At 41.3% G+C, this 15744-nt stretch overlaps 1 protein-coding gene across 2 annotated transcripts in view; it reads left to right on the plus strand.

Moving 5' to 3' along the window:
• Positions 1-15744, plus strand: part of RPAP2 (RNA polymerase II associated protein 2) — a 564035-nt gene that overhangs the window by 262172 nt on the left and 286119 nt on the right. For both annotated transcript variants that reach the window (XM_078646326.1, XM_078646327.1), the window contains one exon: positions 4672-4752. In XM_078646326.1, coding sequence (XP_078502452.1) covers positions 4672-4752 — 81 coding nt within the window. The remainder of the gene's footprint in view (positions 1-4671; positions 4753-15744) is intronic.

The raw sequence follows: 15744 nt of genomic DNA on the forward strand, positions 1-15744 counted from the left end.
GCAGAACCAGATCGGTGGGAGCTAAGATTCTAGTTAGGTACTTGACCCTGGGAGAAAAGTCTATCAATCAATCAATCACTGCATTTATAAAGCGCGCTACATACCCGTGAGGGTCTCAAGGCGCGGGTGGGGTGGGGGGGACTGACCCTTTTACTGGAAAATAACTTATTCCCCATATTTGGAGTCCTTCACTTGCCCATGCTTGAATTTAGTTTGTTTGGTCTTACGTGTGATGTGAATGGAGACCACAGGCAGCATGAAAGGTCTTTTTGTCAAGGAAATATTTTGTGCAGAACAGGATACCCATTACCTGTGCATAAAATAACATTTCAGCTTTCTTTTCTTGAAACATTCCCTTAAGTTGTACTTCAGAGATCTCATAGCATTTTTAACCCTATATAGTGTCTGGCTGCAGTGTACGTTTAGCATAGAGCGCTTCCTGAACACTAAACTGTTTTTGTAGCAAATCTAATTACAGACCTCCCCAAAGACAGGTGATCTCCTCTCGGAGTGTTTAACTTGTGTAATGCCCAATTCCCATTCTGCTGTCATCTGTGGCCAGCTACATTTATGCTTTCTCAAGGGCAGTCTGGGAATAGCTGAAACCCCATTTGGATACTATACGCTGCTCCCACTTCACCTTTAGGGTGGGATGAGTTAATATCTTTTAAGTAGGGACTCAACTGTATTACCATCTGACTTCCCACCAATGCCCCGAACTTAGATTAGTGCCACCTTCTTTGTGCCAGTATCTTGTATTCATTTCGACATCTAAAAAAGCTGTGCTGCACTAGCACAGAGAGATGCCTCACAAATAAAGAACCTTGCCAGTTGCTGTTTTTCCCAGCTCCAAGAAACATGTTTAGGAATGAGGAGAAAATCATACTACGGTGACCTGCACTAGAAGGAAAGGAAGCTGTGCTGCCTGTTGAATAGAAAGGAGTCGATTTCTGACCAAGTGGGAGCATGGCCATCTCATTGAAACTTGCATGAAGGCATTCTCAGGGAAGTGAGCATCTCTTCAGCCATATGGATCCATAACGCTCCTGGCCACAATCAACAGATTGTGTTTGTTTTGCAAGAGTGTTGAGACCTGCAGGACCTGCAATTGCTGTCAAGACTTGCCTTTTCTAGGCTGCAAGTGTGACAGCCCTGTTTTACTCTAACCCTCACTGTAACATCACTGTTTTGTGCCTCCTGTTTCATGTTTTGAGATCCAGGTGGACAATGTTCCATTTCATCATATATCTTAAGGTGGTATCTTGTTGGCTGAGTTGTGTTACCTGATTTGCTTAACTGTTACATGAGATACCAGTCCCTAAAGTTTGGTAGCATCGGGCAATTTTCTAGCAACAATAGCCCACACGCTTTCTGCCATATTCCACCTATAGATGATGTAAGTGGACATATTACGCACTTCTAGATAAATCATACATTTGACTTTAGTGCAAAAACTATTGGGCTTTCCATGCTTTCAAAGCATACTGACTCAAAGAAGTGCCTCTTGACACAGGAGCTAACAAAGTTGCTCTACTCATAAAACCCCTCCATCTTGCAAACCAAGTACACAATTGCTTCCTCCACAACGAACACGGATTCAAGGAAAACGAAAGTAGAATGCAGAAGATCTGAATCATTCCTTAGAATATGAAAGTACAACAAGGTGTCTGTCCGAATACGACGAAGCAATTCTCACAGCAAGGAAACCCGTCTCTTCAAAAATCACTAAAGCACTAAATTGACTCTTTGAATTTTTACAAATCATCTTGCTTTGACTGAGCTTATTTGCATACATTAGACGGAAAATAACAAGCTCTCTGCATTTAGTTTGTCCAAATTCTTCCATTAAAATAAATAAACCAAATGTATGAAGAGGCATAACGCCACGTCGAAGCCAGTGTCTCCTTCCCATCCAAATATGTGAAGCATAATGCCTCCGCAAAGCCTGTGCCTCCTTCCCCTAACAGAGCCAGCTTTCATGGACTAATCACCTATTCCTCCATTCTCACTTACAATCTTGTCTTCTGTCACCATTACAGTAACCCTTATTCTCAAAAACATATCTATGTGAACCACACCCAGCAACATTAGACTTACTCCTGCGCCTAAAAGAGAGCCACCTGTGTACAACTCTGTAAAGCTGCTGTTCAAAAACAACTCCTCAGTTCTCTGTTGACCTCTCCGCCCCAGTTGCTAGTAATTACATTCCCTTTTCCAACCAATCCAATGATATAGAGACCCCTAGAGCAAGCTGTGGCAGGCAAAGTGGAAACACATCTCTGCAGCATCTACTGACTTGAGACACTAAAGTGTGGCTTCCAATGTCCCATTGAAAATGTAGACCTGCAGCCTCAAAGCAGCCCCCACTAGCAATGTGAACAACTGGTGAGGAAAACGTGTGTTCCTCCTGGTTCTTCTTCTTCCAGGTTTTTCATTTACAACAAATGTGACCTTTCTCAGGTTTCTTTCAAAGCTCCCCCAGTATCACCCCAGTTATCTGTGTGCTGCAGTTTGTGCCTCTGGCCTGTTCGCAGGATCAAAAGCAACATACACCTCTGCATTGCCAACACATGTGCGTGACTGGAAATCTTTTAGTATTTCTCTCCTTGCCTCTTCTCTGAAGTTCCTCTTCCTTGAGTGTATGGTAGCAAAGCACATCCTATAAATTAAGATCACATTTATATACTACTTTCATATTTCCAGCAATCCTAAGGCGTTTCATTTTTCATTTCTTTTTTAGGTGTTATTGACTCGGTCTGATACATTCTTGCAAATTTCACATATCAGTCAGACAAAAATGTTTATTTTGACCTTATTTTTTAAAAATCATATAAACCATACTATATTAAAATCATCATCTTGCATATAAAAAAGTTAAAATCACTTTACACAGTTGGACATGAAATGTATACATTCCATAAAGTAATTTAAAAAAACCTTTAAGAATCAGATAAAATGCTTTTAATGGCCACTGCAAATCTTCCTACGGTGCATGTCACGTCCAAAAAGCGCAATTCAATTAATAGCACTACTTCTTACCTCCGTTCATAAGTATCATATTTAAGAAAGAGTGTCTTTAAGATTGCCTTCCGAGGTGTCTGCACCTGTAAGTAATATAAAAGAATGTGCAGGCAGTCGCACTTTACCTGTAACCCACAAGTGCCTTTTCCCTGCCCATCCATCATTGCTGACTTTACTTTGCTTCTAATGTGGCAGGGGCTTATACCAATTCTTAAGTCTTAAAATCTCAGCTGTGAGACAAGAATTTGGTAGAGCTTCTACATGGGGAAACATCTCTTCGATCTGCCAGGACGTTAGCTTGAATTGAATGGAGATTTCCTCTGAAGATGTTGCATGTTCTGTTGTCTGGTTTTATTTTTTGCCACATTGGGGGTACGCCCTTTGTCATCCCTATCTGGAGATTCACATTTGTAAAATCTAAAGCTAGGATCCTGCATATTTCACCCACGTTTCTTTTTGCACTCTTGGCCCACTATAACTTGCTGCGTAGGATCTCTTTTTTCACAGCATCAATATATATTGCCCTTCTTCTGGCTCCTGGCGTAACCAGAATCTTACTGTCTCTGCATATACTAACTCCAGGATGTTATTCCTGTTTCCATTCCAATTGCCTGGTTCATTGCTGGCCTTGATAGTGACAGCCATCTTTTCAGGCATTTTCCCAGTTTGTTTTGCCACTTTTCCATAATAATTCTGCACCATAATGGAATTGCGGGCGAACCATAGCCATGCAATTAGTCAATGCAGGTTTTAGAGACATAACTCCATAATATTTATGAATTTTTCTTTAGGACGCTTATTGAAGCTAAGATTCTTCTTTTAAAATACTCTGTATCTTCTTTCCTTGTTAAACTCTTTTCAAACCAGACCGCTAAGTACTTATATTTATTCACAGTTTCTAATTTGTTGGGCCCCAAGTACCATGCAAATTTTACAAGTGTTTCCCCAAAAAACAGCACTTTAGTCTTATCCATATTTATCACTAACTTTTTCTGATTACAGTACTCTAGAAATGTATTCAGTTTTGTTGTAGGCCTCTTTCTCTCATATCCATCCGCAAATTCTTTACATGTAAAATCTTCAGTTAGGAGATACTCAGTGGCAGCTCCGTTTATGTCTGTTGGATAAGAAGACCTGCTCAGATGTAGTAATTTTTTGGATGTGTTAAAATCCAGTCATCGCTAGTTTCTCTTCCCATGCCACAGTTTGTCTCCTTACAATGCAAAAGTACCTATGAGGATCAGTATTGGCCCCTTATTAGATATGGCCAATCTGTCCCACAAGAACTTCATCTAAGGCAATACCATGGATAGAGTACACATTATCCCACTTACGGGTATTTTATTTGTGGGACTCTGAGGCAGCATCCATGGAGATGGATGGGTAGTTGGCCAGTAAAAGTATATGTAGCACTTGTGTTGCCAATGGGTAAGCCAGGATTTGCCCACTCGCATTCTGACAATAAAGCATCATCCTACAGCCTGATCATATTCGATTTAACCTCATTTTTAACTATGGAGTAATGTTTGCTTAAATTGCTTTTTGTGTGGTAGTTACATACCTGCAGAATTCCATTATATCAAAAATGGTGAACACAAATAATTTCAGAGACTTAATTATATATGCATACCTTTTTTTTTTCTTCTTCAGTTTACTCACTATCCTGGTGCCTCTTGATATTACATACGGTGACATTTGCGTTGAGCTTCACAATCTTGTGAAAACTTTCAGGTCAGTATATGCACATTGTATTTTCGTTTTCCCATACCACACTGTACACATTTGTATTTCATTTTATACTAACAGAAGGAAAAAGGCCACTGCAATTATGCACAGCAGTGTCTACATTATGCAACCAGAAAAAGCTAATTATATGGCGTACTATGGCGCACTCTGTGACATTATTGCTTCACCATTTTGTCATGTATACATCTGTTAATGCTATATGTGCCAAAGTTACACTTTGTATCAGTTTAGGTTTAACACATAAACACAGCAATCAGAAATTGAAAGGTGGCCTACTACATTGCAACAACACATGTGACAGCGCTTTTAGTAACTTTTGATCCATTTGAACCAGAAACATGTTTTTTGTTTAAATCTGCAAATTATGCAGAAGATGATGGATTATGTGGTTGTACTACCCTACTCAAATGTCCTTTCTTGCCTGAATGCAAAGCCAGTTCAAGGTTTGCACTAGAGGAGGTGAGGTGACCAAACCTGTCATCAAATACCAGATTTCATTCTCTCCTACAGGTTAGATGCGATTGGTTGTTACACATGACTTAGTAAGAATAGATAATTTTATCGATGCTCCATGACTGATTTCATATATATTGTTGAATAAATGTTCACAGGTGCTTCAGGCAGTTTTGTGTTTGGCGTTTTGTAGATAGATAGGGTTAAAGCAAGAACATATCTCTTAGTCATCTTCTCAGTATGTTATGTAGGTCTGAAAACAGGAAGAGGATGGTGAGGGAATGCCCTAATTATTTATCTGTAATCTCATAAAACTGTTTCACTGTTCTCTTAGGACAGGATGTACAAAGTAATTTTGCTATTGATAAACCTGTTCTACGCAAAATCACATCTCTTGCCTCTGCAAAATAGCATTAAGGTATATATTAAATCCATTTTGTGAGTTTAAAAAGTCTTTCTGACTTGTAAAATGAGTTTACCGACCCATCTCGTATCTCAGTCAGTAAGGGTCAGGAAAGGGGCATCCCCTCTTAATTGCAATTTCATTTGCCATTTTATAATCGTCTATGCCCACAGTCGTCGTTGCATCCCATTAATCGGTTACCAACACCTCAAAGGAGGTGGTAAGAGATGGTGTTGGGTGACCATGAGGAAGAAGCCACTGGCCATATTGTTTAGACCACACTTAGGGCCTTATTACGAGTTTGGGACACATTTATTCTTTGCATCCCCTTACCGAATCACTACAAAACTTGTCATCACCAGCCAATGTAGACAAAGCAATAGATCTGCAAAGTTTCATGAAGATTCGTCAAACGGTGGCAAATTTATTAACCAACAAAAATCCGAGGAATTCTTATCTCTGGGAATCCCAACTATAACTAAAGAGTGGCTACTTCCATTCTGTAATAATACAGAGATAGGTAGGTAGGTAGGTATGTAGATAGATAGATAGATAGATAGATAACAGCCCCAGATCCTTTAAGGAACATTGATTGCTTAAAAATAAATCCCGTTGGGGAATGCAAACACATGGATAGTGGTCTGCTCTTCCTAATTAATACTTCCTAGGCAGGTTGTTAAAGCAAAGATTTCCCACCCATGAGAACCTATTAGCTTTGGCAATGCCGGGTGGGGCCGGGGATGCAGCCGGACAATGGAGGTGGGCTGGAGGGGCTGCTGCAAGCACACACACAACGAATTGTGGGCAGGAGGAAATAGTAAGTAATAGGTTGGCTATAATCCTCAGTGGAAGGTATCAAATGTCTTGCAATAGGCAGCGCATGAGCTGAGGGGGAGATCTGAAGAAGCATTCCATTTAACTGTTTGAAAAATGTATTTCACCTAACACACCTATAAAGGCATTCCAGCGGTGTTCAACTTTTGAAAAAGTAGGTCACTTTGTTTATAAAAAAGGAACAAAACTGTCATCCGTGACCTTTCCCCTCTGTGTGTCCGGAATACTTCAGCCTGTTCATTTGGTTGATGTCGCTCTAAGGGGGCGAAGCAAACGGCTGTCACTGTGTGTCTCTTAAGGAAGGGTAAAAGAGCATTTGGCGAATTGAACAGCAGCAATTTTCTTCTTCGCTGAATATTCGAGAAACACTTGCAGTCCAGATTCTTTAGGGCAGCGTCTGTTCAGTCACCGCTGATAGGAAACACTTTGACGGGATCTCTGGAGACATCTTATTGTGGTTATAGTTCTACTCAACCAAAGTCCCCCAGTGGTGGTCCGCTCTTGTAAGGAAAACTGAGATGTCAGAAAAATCCCCGGAGACACTCTGGGCACTCTGCAGACGAAAGAGCAAGTTAAATCATTGTTAGGAGTAGATTTCTCCAAAACCAAGCTTCAAGTGAATTACTGATTGTTAAAAGGCTCTTTATTAAAAAAAATCTGTACTATTTCATGGGTGGATGATTGGTGTGACAGCGTTGTTGTCATTATTGGGGCAATAAAAACATGTCTTTTGTGTTTACCTAACCTATTTTTAAAACACTTTTTCCTGCCTGTTCCATAACATCTGAATCACATAGAAAGCGCCCCTAATACAGAACCACTTTGCCAAAAAGCCCACACCATATCTGCAATTTAAATATATGGATTTGTCGGTGTAGATATCGATGGCGCCTCTTCTGGCCGGCGGTGGCCCTCACCCGTGGAACAACCTACCACTCTGCGTGATTTGAAAATTCTTTTGTGGCCATGTGATGTTGTGCTAGCTGTGCACTCACGTTGTCGAATCTCCGTCCCACTTTACAGAGCCAATGTGATTTGACTGTTTGTGGAGGCACTACTGTTATTGCAAAATTGCTCCGCAACTTGTGCAGAAGCGTTGAACTATTAGAATTTTACCCTTTCATGGTGAAATAGAATAGCTGCCATCTTGAATTGATGAAGGCAACTCACCCTTTTTGATCAGTGCATTGTTCCAGTGGTGCTCACTGTGCTAAAGCTATGCACCATTAGAATTTTCACACTTGTATAGAAAATATGGTGTTAAAGGCGCTGGCCGGTTGAGCGGTAAAAGTAAAACTGTGGTCTTGGTAAGGGCTGCTTTTTCAGTTGTTTTGCCGATGATTTTGGAGTTTCATCTATTCTACTTGCACATTTTTGCACATTTTTGACTTTCCAGTTCATGGGATCTAATATAGCAAAATGTTTCTGTCCTTCACTGTTTTTGATGCTTAGGATGTTGAGAAAAAAGGAACTGCATGGTGCCCGAGTTGGGGGAAGGGGTGGATCAGCCCTACAAGAAATGTATTTTATTCTTATTAATCAGCTGTGCATATAGATTGTTTGACATTCAACTACATATGTATCTAGTGGCTGAAATGGGGAAATTGTAGTGATGACGAAAAATCATAACTGAAACCTACAAACCGGTTCAAGTAGTTTCAAGTTCCAGTTTTATCCTCGCAGTGTAGCAAATTGCCAAAACCTATTTTGCAGCAACTGGATTCAACATCACATTTTAACTGGTAAAAGTGGAGTGTCCATCTGTAAAATCATTAGTTTTGGCACGGTCTGCAGGTAGGAGCAAGGTTGTTTTTTTTAATAAGGGTGCTTAATACTTACTTTTTCACTTTATTGTGATTTCTTATAAAAGTGGTAATATTTTCACTGGGTTTTAATTTTTCCATTGGTGGAATCCTTTTTCTGGACATTACTGATGTTTTGGTCGGACAAATTGATGGCAGTATTGTACGAGGGCTTAAATCTGGATATATTAACATGTTACATTCTAATGAGTAGCAGGAACATCAAACAGGCGCTCTACTGTGGATCAGCTTCACACTTTGAGAACCCAGCCATATTGTACCCTAACAGTGATCCTTGAACTGATCCTGTTCATCCTCTCAGTCGATCATCACTGTGCTGCATATTTTGATGATGAAAATATTTGATGGCAAGGTTAGAATGATATATGAACAAGCACCATCATTTCCATATTATTTTGAGTGAAGGGTACACTGAAATGGAAAGGGACTAAGAAATGAATCCAAGTGATTTCAATATCTATGTTGTCAAATTGAGTAGTACAATTTTGCATGCATGCTTTTTACATACTGTGAAATCTTTTTTCATGCATATGTAATTTCAGTTTTTAATGTATGACCTAGTCGCATATACACCGCATAAATTATTATTCCTCCATTGGAAAATATTTGATTTCTATATGGCTGAAGTAATTCTCACAACGTCTTGCATCCTCTTACTATTTATGGGTGCACAAACCCTGTTGTGATTGTCATTGTACAGAAATAAGACAGAGGCCTTCTGGCTTCCCTGGTAAATGTTCCTGTGACTATGACTGTCTCTCTTATGGGCTACTCTAATTCTATGGGAAGACAAATGAAATGTGCCCCTTATTGAGCGATCTGAGTAAAATATAAGGCCTGATTTAGATCTTGGCGATGGGTTACTCTGTCACTACGGTGACGGATATCCCGTCCGTTGAAATATAAATCACATACAATATAATGGGATTTATATTTCAGCGGACAGGATATCCATCACCATTGTGACAGAGTACCCTGTCCACCAAGATCTAAACCAGGCCCGTAGTCTGTGTAAAATAAATCACCAGCAGCCACTCTGCTATGCCCATCCTCTGTAGCACTGTGAAAAGCATTACAGCCCTTCAACATAAAGGGAGGGCCTAGTAGTCCAGCGGTGTTAGTACACTGAATACTTTGCAATGTAGACTGATGTGTGTGAATTATATATGGACATGGAGTAATTAACTAGCAAAGATAATTGGTGAAACGTCTATTAGCCTTGTAGTGGATTTGCTTAGATCAGCAGTTCTTAACCCTTTCGACTTCTGTGGACCCCACAGAATCGTTACTGGAATCCATGGACCGCCACAGAGTCATTATTGGAAGCCTAGGCAATATCTATGATTTAGACTTCAAAACGATGCACAAAAATACAAAAATAAGTATACACCAAGGGGCCAGTTCCGATGCGGTTGTAAACGGTTCCGACCGCATCGGAATAGGCTGTTCAGATTCCTTTCTAACCTACCCATTTTGATGGGGTCGGTCGGACAAGAACCAGACCCGGATTTCCAAATGGCTTGGGCTAGGAGAGCCCGGCTGCCATTCGGAAAACCCCCATCAATCCCTTGGCGGCTCTTTCTGGCCAAGGGATTACGATGGAGGATTCCCACAGCCTTTCTGTGTCAGCCTTTCAGACACAGAGAAGCTTTGGGAATCCCACTTTGGGGGCCCCAGCAGGCCCTCCATGAGGGCAAGGCTGCTGGATGGTGGCCTAGAGGGCACCTGTGGTGCCCCCGTTGATCCCTGCACCCGGTGGCAGGCAGCTTGAGGTGCCGGCCACGGGGTGCAGGGATGAACTGAACCTCAGCTCTTTACAATGAGAGCATGCATTCCCCTCGGAATGCGTGCTCCCATGGTAAAGAAGGGAGTACGACCGAACAGTGTTCGGTTGTATCCTACTTTCTGGGTTGGGACAGACGACATGAGGTGGTTCAATCCCAGTTCCCAAATGGAATCGTCCCCTATGTGCAAAAATAAGTAAAATATTTTGTGTAATTCACAATCAAATTCATAAAAACTTTTCACATTTTCATTTTTGCTTCCTTATTTGTATATACTTTATTAATTTTAATTGGGTTTTTTAAATGAGATTTAATTTTGTATAACAGTTGCGTACCCCAGGGGTTCTCTGACCACAGGTTAAGAACTACCAGCTCATAGAATGCTTGTTGGTTAACCTGGTAATACATTCATGCATGGGAATGGGATTGCAAATCAGAGGAGACAATGTTATAACTCTTGGTAGTCAAGCCATCGGGCCAGGGCGCAATTTAACAGTCTCTAGCTATTTCTCAGACAATGCAACATCTGCACTAGCATCTCATACAAGTAATCGTCAGTTGGCAAAGATTTTTCCTTTGATGTGATGTATGAAGTTCCTTATAAAGTTGCATTGATATTTGATTCATTTTGTTTTGGTTCATAGTTTCATTTTTTCTTTGTCTACTTCTAAGTGAAGCACTATATTCAACATTTCACAGGCCTCTGGATAGTTGTAATTGTAATTGCATTTATATAGCACTTACCACCCCTGATGAGGCGTTGTAGCGCTTTTTTGAGGAGTAGAACGCTACTCCAGAACCCACAAAGGATTAGTGGTAAATTGGTATAGTGAAATATGAAAGTAATTTGAGTAGTGGATAGATTATTCTGTTATTTGGATTGAGAAGGATAGAGGAGGGATGGAAGAGGGAAAAGATTTGCATTAATATAGCGCTTGCTACCCCTGATGAGGTGTTGAAGCACTTTTCGGTGAGTAGTACGCCACTCTTTAACCCAAACCAGATTAGTGGGAATTAGTATAGGGCAATGTGCAATTAATTTGAGTGGTGGACATGTTAGTCTCTCATTTGGATTGAAAAGGAATAGTGGAAGGATAAATGAGGGAAGACTCTAGAATTTGTTTGGGGGGAGTTTATATCCATAGGAGGGGGTTTGCAATGAGTAAATGGGGGGTGGCGGGAAGTTAGTATAGGGAAATAGGAAATTAATTTGAGTGATAGACTTGTTAGTCTGTTATTTGGATTTAAAAGTAATGGTGGAGGGCTACAGGAGGGAAGGGTCTTATTTAATTTTTTGGGAGTTCATAGCAGTAAGAGGGGTAGGGGAGGTGGTGGGGGAAGAGTCAGAGGGAAGGTTTAGAAAGGCTTGTTTGGGAGATCTGAATAGTAAGGTATGACATGATGCAAGAAGGAGTAGAGGAGGGAAGAGTCTAGAAAGGGTTATTTTGGGGATCATAGTGGTATGGGGTTTGGGATGAATGAGAGAGTGGAGGTAGAGGATATATTGAGAGCTGTGTAGGGTGAGAAATTGGGTAGTGCATTGGATATGCTGAATAAGAAGCAAAGTAATAAATATAGAGATACCTAACTACATGGAAGGTACACATATGCATAAGGAAGGTAATATATGTAGATTAAAGATGCATTTCATAAACTCTGGTTTGCAAGTGTTGTATTTTAAATGTATTTGTTTTTATTTTTTGTAATTCAGTAGTGAAGCAATTGTAGATAAATAGTTATGATAAAAGATTTACTTATTTATGCAGTCACTTATTTACATGTTTAAAACCTAGAATAATGTAACTTTGAGTCTAATGAACAAGAGACTCCCCATGATCTTATTTGTATTAAGATGTAGACTTTTAATAGCAATCATTTGTTCAACTAAAGACTGTCTACGCTTTTGATCGAAGTTTTCACAAATAAAAGTTTGTTTAGATTATGGTGGCAGAAACAATGAGAAATCTGCCATTCACCTCTTCATTCACTTAAGGGATATTCCAAGTTCTTCACATTCTCGATGCCCAAATCCCAAACTCAACCATCTGTCAAGTAAAAGTCTACCTTAAGTTGTTTTCATTGTTTTGGTGGCGACGTGCATTTTTTCTGAATGAGTAAGGATATGTTTGGCATTGGGTATTGCATACAGTGATCCCCCATGCACGTCTCAATGTAGACCTTAGAAATACTGGATTAAAGCCTGGCAAGAGGCTTGGAATCTTGAAAAACAATATTTTCTTTTTTGTTGACTGAACCGAACTCCCTTCTGTTTAGGAAATCCAAAAACTTTTAACCACAAGTAAAGGCATTAGCTGCATTTTCCAAGTTGCAATCTTTTCCTGTATCCTTTGCAAGGCACTTAACAGCCAAATCAGCCTGATTATTGCCTGTCCAGTTGTCTGGCAGCAATGGGCTATCAAAGGTAATAGTGCCGGTGTCCCCTACTAAGTAGGACTTTAGGCACTTGGTCTGCTGTGAAAGTTGCCTCACTATGCCTCATAGATTCTTTGTAGATGCTAACGAGCAGTTACGTTCTAACTCAAAGGAGGTAGCGTGTAGTGAATGTAGGAAAAGAACAGCACAGTTATCACACTTGCAATAAAGATGTGAATGTCGGTGTGTGGTAAATGTAGGTAGAGAACGCCACAGTTATCACACTTGCTATAAAGATGTCATTGTCATGCAGTGATTAAGTACACCATGCAATCATAATATCTGTAAAATATGTAAATACACTTGCAATACAGGTAGCAATTCAAATAGTTGAAAGTACGCAAATAGGTGCACACAATCAAAATTGTGATTTAACTCACTACATTGGTAAAACGTAGGCTGCTGGTTTCAGGAACACTTATAACACAGGTACCTTATTAAAATTCCAGTCTGACTTTGAAGGATAATTAAACCTTTAGAAGCAAAAAGCAAAAGTTCATTACAATTGTCGGTATAAATGTTCTTGTTCTGCTCCTCATAACTAAATGTTAACAGTGCAGACATGAAGGACAACATGACTTTAGTTTTTAAATACACAAAAAAATCCCTTCCTTTCATAATTCCCAAACAATTATTTATGGACACAGAAGTGCTTGTAATGTTTTTCTAATTTACTGAAAAGTTCAAGCTTGTGTGAAATGAAAGTGACAAAATAAACTTCAGCTTTGGCTATTTGTCTTTGAACAAATATAGAGGCCATTACTAAAAGCGCTTTTCCAGACATTGTGTGGAACATGGGTTATTCTGCCTGCATTGAGTGAGCTGGCTCGTGCGGATTAATTATAGTTTTTAGGTTTCGACCTGGCGAAAAGCTGCGCAAGCAGCGTTTCGCGCAAGGCGAAATCTTTTGTTTAGAGTATGTGGCTTGGGAATCCGCCCTCTGTTCCATTGGCTAGCTCCATAAATGGAGGCTAGCCATTGGAACATACATCTGTCCGTCATGGCCGGAGCAGATTCGTGGGCGTTCCCGCGATTTTTACTCATCCCACCCCTTTCCCTACATCATGCGGCGGTGGGTGGTGTTTTTTTTTCTTTTTCAAGCGATGTTTTTGTCATTTGGTTGCCTGTGGTCTCCGTGTTATGTCGTGCTTGGCTCGTGGCTGTCGTCTCCGTCTTCCGTCTTTGCCCGGTATGTATGCTCCGGTTATCGTGCGTGGCTGTCGTCTTTGTGCCTGTGCTCTCCGTGTTTGCCTCGAACCATCTACATTAACATGGTGCTTCACACTGAACATTAGGACTATAATGTTTTAAGAAGGCCACTCTTCCAAAAAGAAAAGAAACGCTTTGTATTTGCAAAACACAAAAGAGAGCTCTCAGAACCCATCAATGAAAGCTCTGGTTTAGTAGACACCGTCGCAGAAATCAAACCCCTAAACCGGGTCTAGTCTGCAGGCAGAGGCTCGTACCTCACACAGACTTGTCAATCCTTTGAAAACCACCGCCAGAGATTTATAACATCACATTATCTCGGGCTTCAATAATGCAAGAGCCGCGAGGAAGGCTTTCGCCTGCAAAGTATGATTTCTTTTTTTAATGCAAAAGAAAATGGGTGTTTTGCCGCGCAGAATATTCAGCTCGAGTGTCTTGTCGCTTGCACCCTGCAAAGGATGCCGCATTTTACATTCACCAATGCCGATTTTCAGAGAGTGATGTATAACAACAAAAAGAACTTCAACACAACAACGGCCGCTACACAAAACGAAAAATACCTCAATGCACACACTTGAAGGCGGAGTGTAACAAACAAAGCAACACAATACGTACCAGGATTTCAAATAAATATCTGGCCAAAACGGTATGGTATAGAAAAAGTTCTCTCACGCCCAGATATTCAATGGTGCGCCCTGTGGCCAGGGGGCTACTGCCTGTGAAGCAGCCGGTGCAATGCCCGGGGCCCAGAGGCCTGAGGGGGCCATTGAACACCGATTAATGCTGTGTTTTCTACCGAATTAACAGGTAGGGGCATTTTCATTACTTAAGTTGGGACCCATGGCCCCCTAGCAACGCTGCTTGTGGCGAAAGCTGTGCACACTATGCAAGTACAGTCAGTACATTAACAGAAACAATTCACCTCTCCGACCATTAAAAGGCAAACTAAAGAAATCCAAGATCATCGCCTCTTGCTGCTCAAGCAGTGGCTGACGCAGCCGACAGTCTGCGGGAGGCTGCCTCCGTCCCTGAGCCTCATGGAAATTGGCAAGGAACGGCGCTCATAAATCTATCTTTCAAGTAACAGATTTAATTGGATTTTAATATTGAGCTAGTTAAAAATAGACGAGACAAACTTTTTGCTGTTGCCGAAAAAGTCCTCAACCTTAGATGTACCCTGTTCAGGTTAATAACTTAAGCATCTCAACCCGTCACGCTTTCCCTCTTTGTTCTATCTGAACCATATTTAGCCCGCTGCAGTGCCAATGTCCTTTGTTCCCTTCTGTCCGCTGACCCTGTGGGTTGGAGGGGAAACCCCATCTGCGGTGATCCCGAATTTTCTCACCTAACATCCTTTGTCTTCTGTGTCAGTCAGTAGATTGTTTTTCACACTGTACTGTAGACGCCCCGGCTTCAATGAGGACGGATACAACTTTACAATGTGGTAACGAGGGGCGGTCAGCGTCACTCCACTGACCTTCATTAGCTCGGTGGGTTACTGGAGGGGCGCGCTGTGCGGGGTAGGGGGCTGCATGACAAGCTGCCGCCTGCTGTCTGACATATGGTTTAGAGCCGCGCATGTGCGCACTGCTCCAGAGTGTGTGTGTGCGTGTGTGACTGCTCCAGTGTGTGCGTGCATGTGACTGCTCCAGAGTGTGTGTGTGTGACTGCTCCTGGGTGTGTGTGTGTGACTGTTCCAGGGTGTGTGTGTATGTGACTGCTCCAGAGTGTGTGTGTGTGTATGTGACTGCTCCAGAGTGTGTGTGTGTGTGTGTGTGTGTGTGTGTGTGTGTGTATGTGACAGCTCCAGTGTGTGTGTATGTGACTGCTCCAGAGTGTGTGTGTGTGTGTGTGTATGTGACTGCTCCAGTGTGTGTGTGTATGTGACTGCTCCAGTGTGTGTGTGTATGTGACTGCTCCAGTGTGTGTGTGTGTGACTGCATCTGGGTGTGTGTGTATGTGACTGCATCTGGGTGTGTGTGTATGTGACTGCTCCAGGGTGTGTGTGTATGTGACTGCTCCAGGGTGTGTGTGTATG

The sequence above is a fragment of the Lissotriton helveticus genome, chromosome 1_1 (genome assembly GCF_964261635.1).
Source record: "Lissotriton helveticus chromosome 1_1, aLisHel1.1, whole genome shotgun sequence".
NCBI lineage: Eukaryota > Metazoa > Chordata > Amphibia > Caudata > Salamandridae > Lissotriton > Lissotriton helveticus.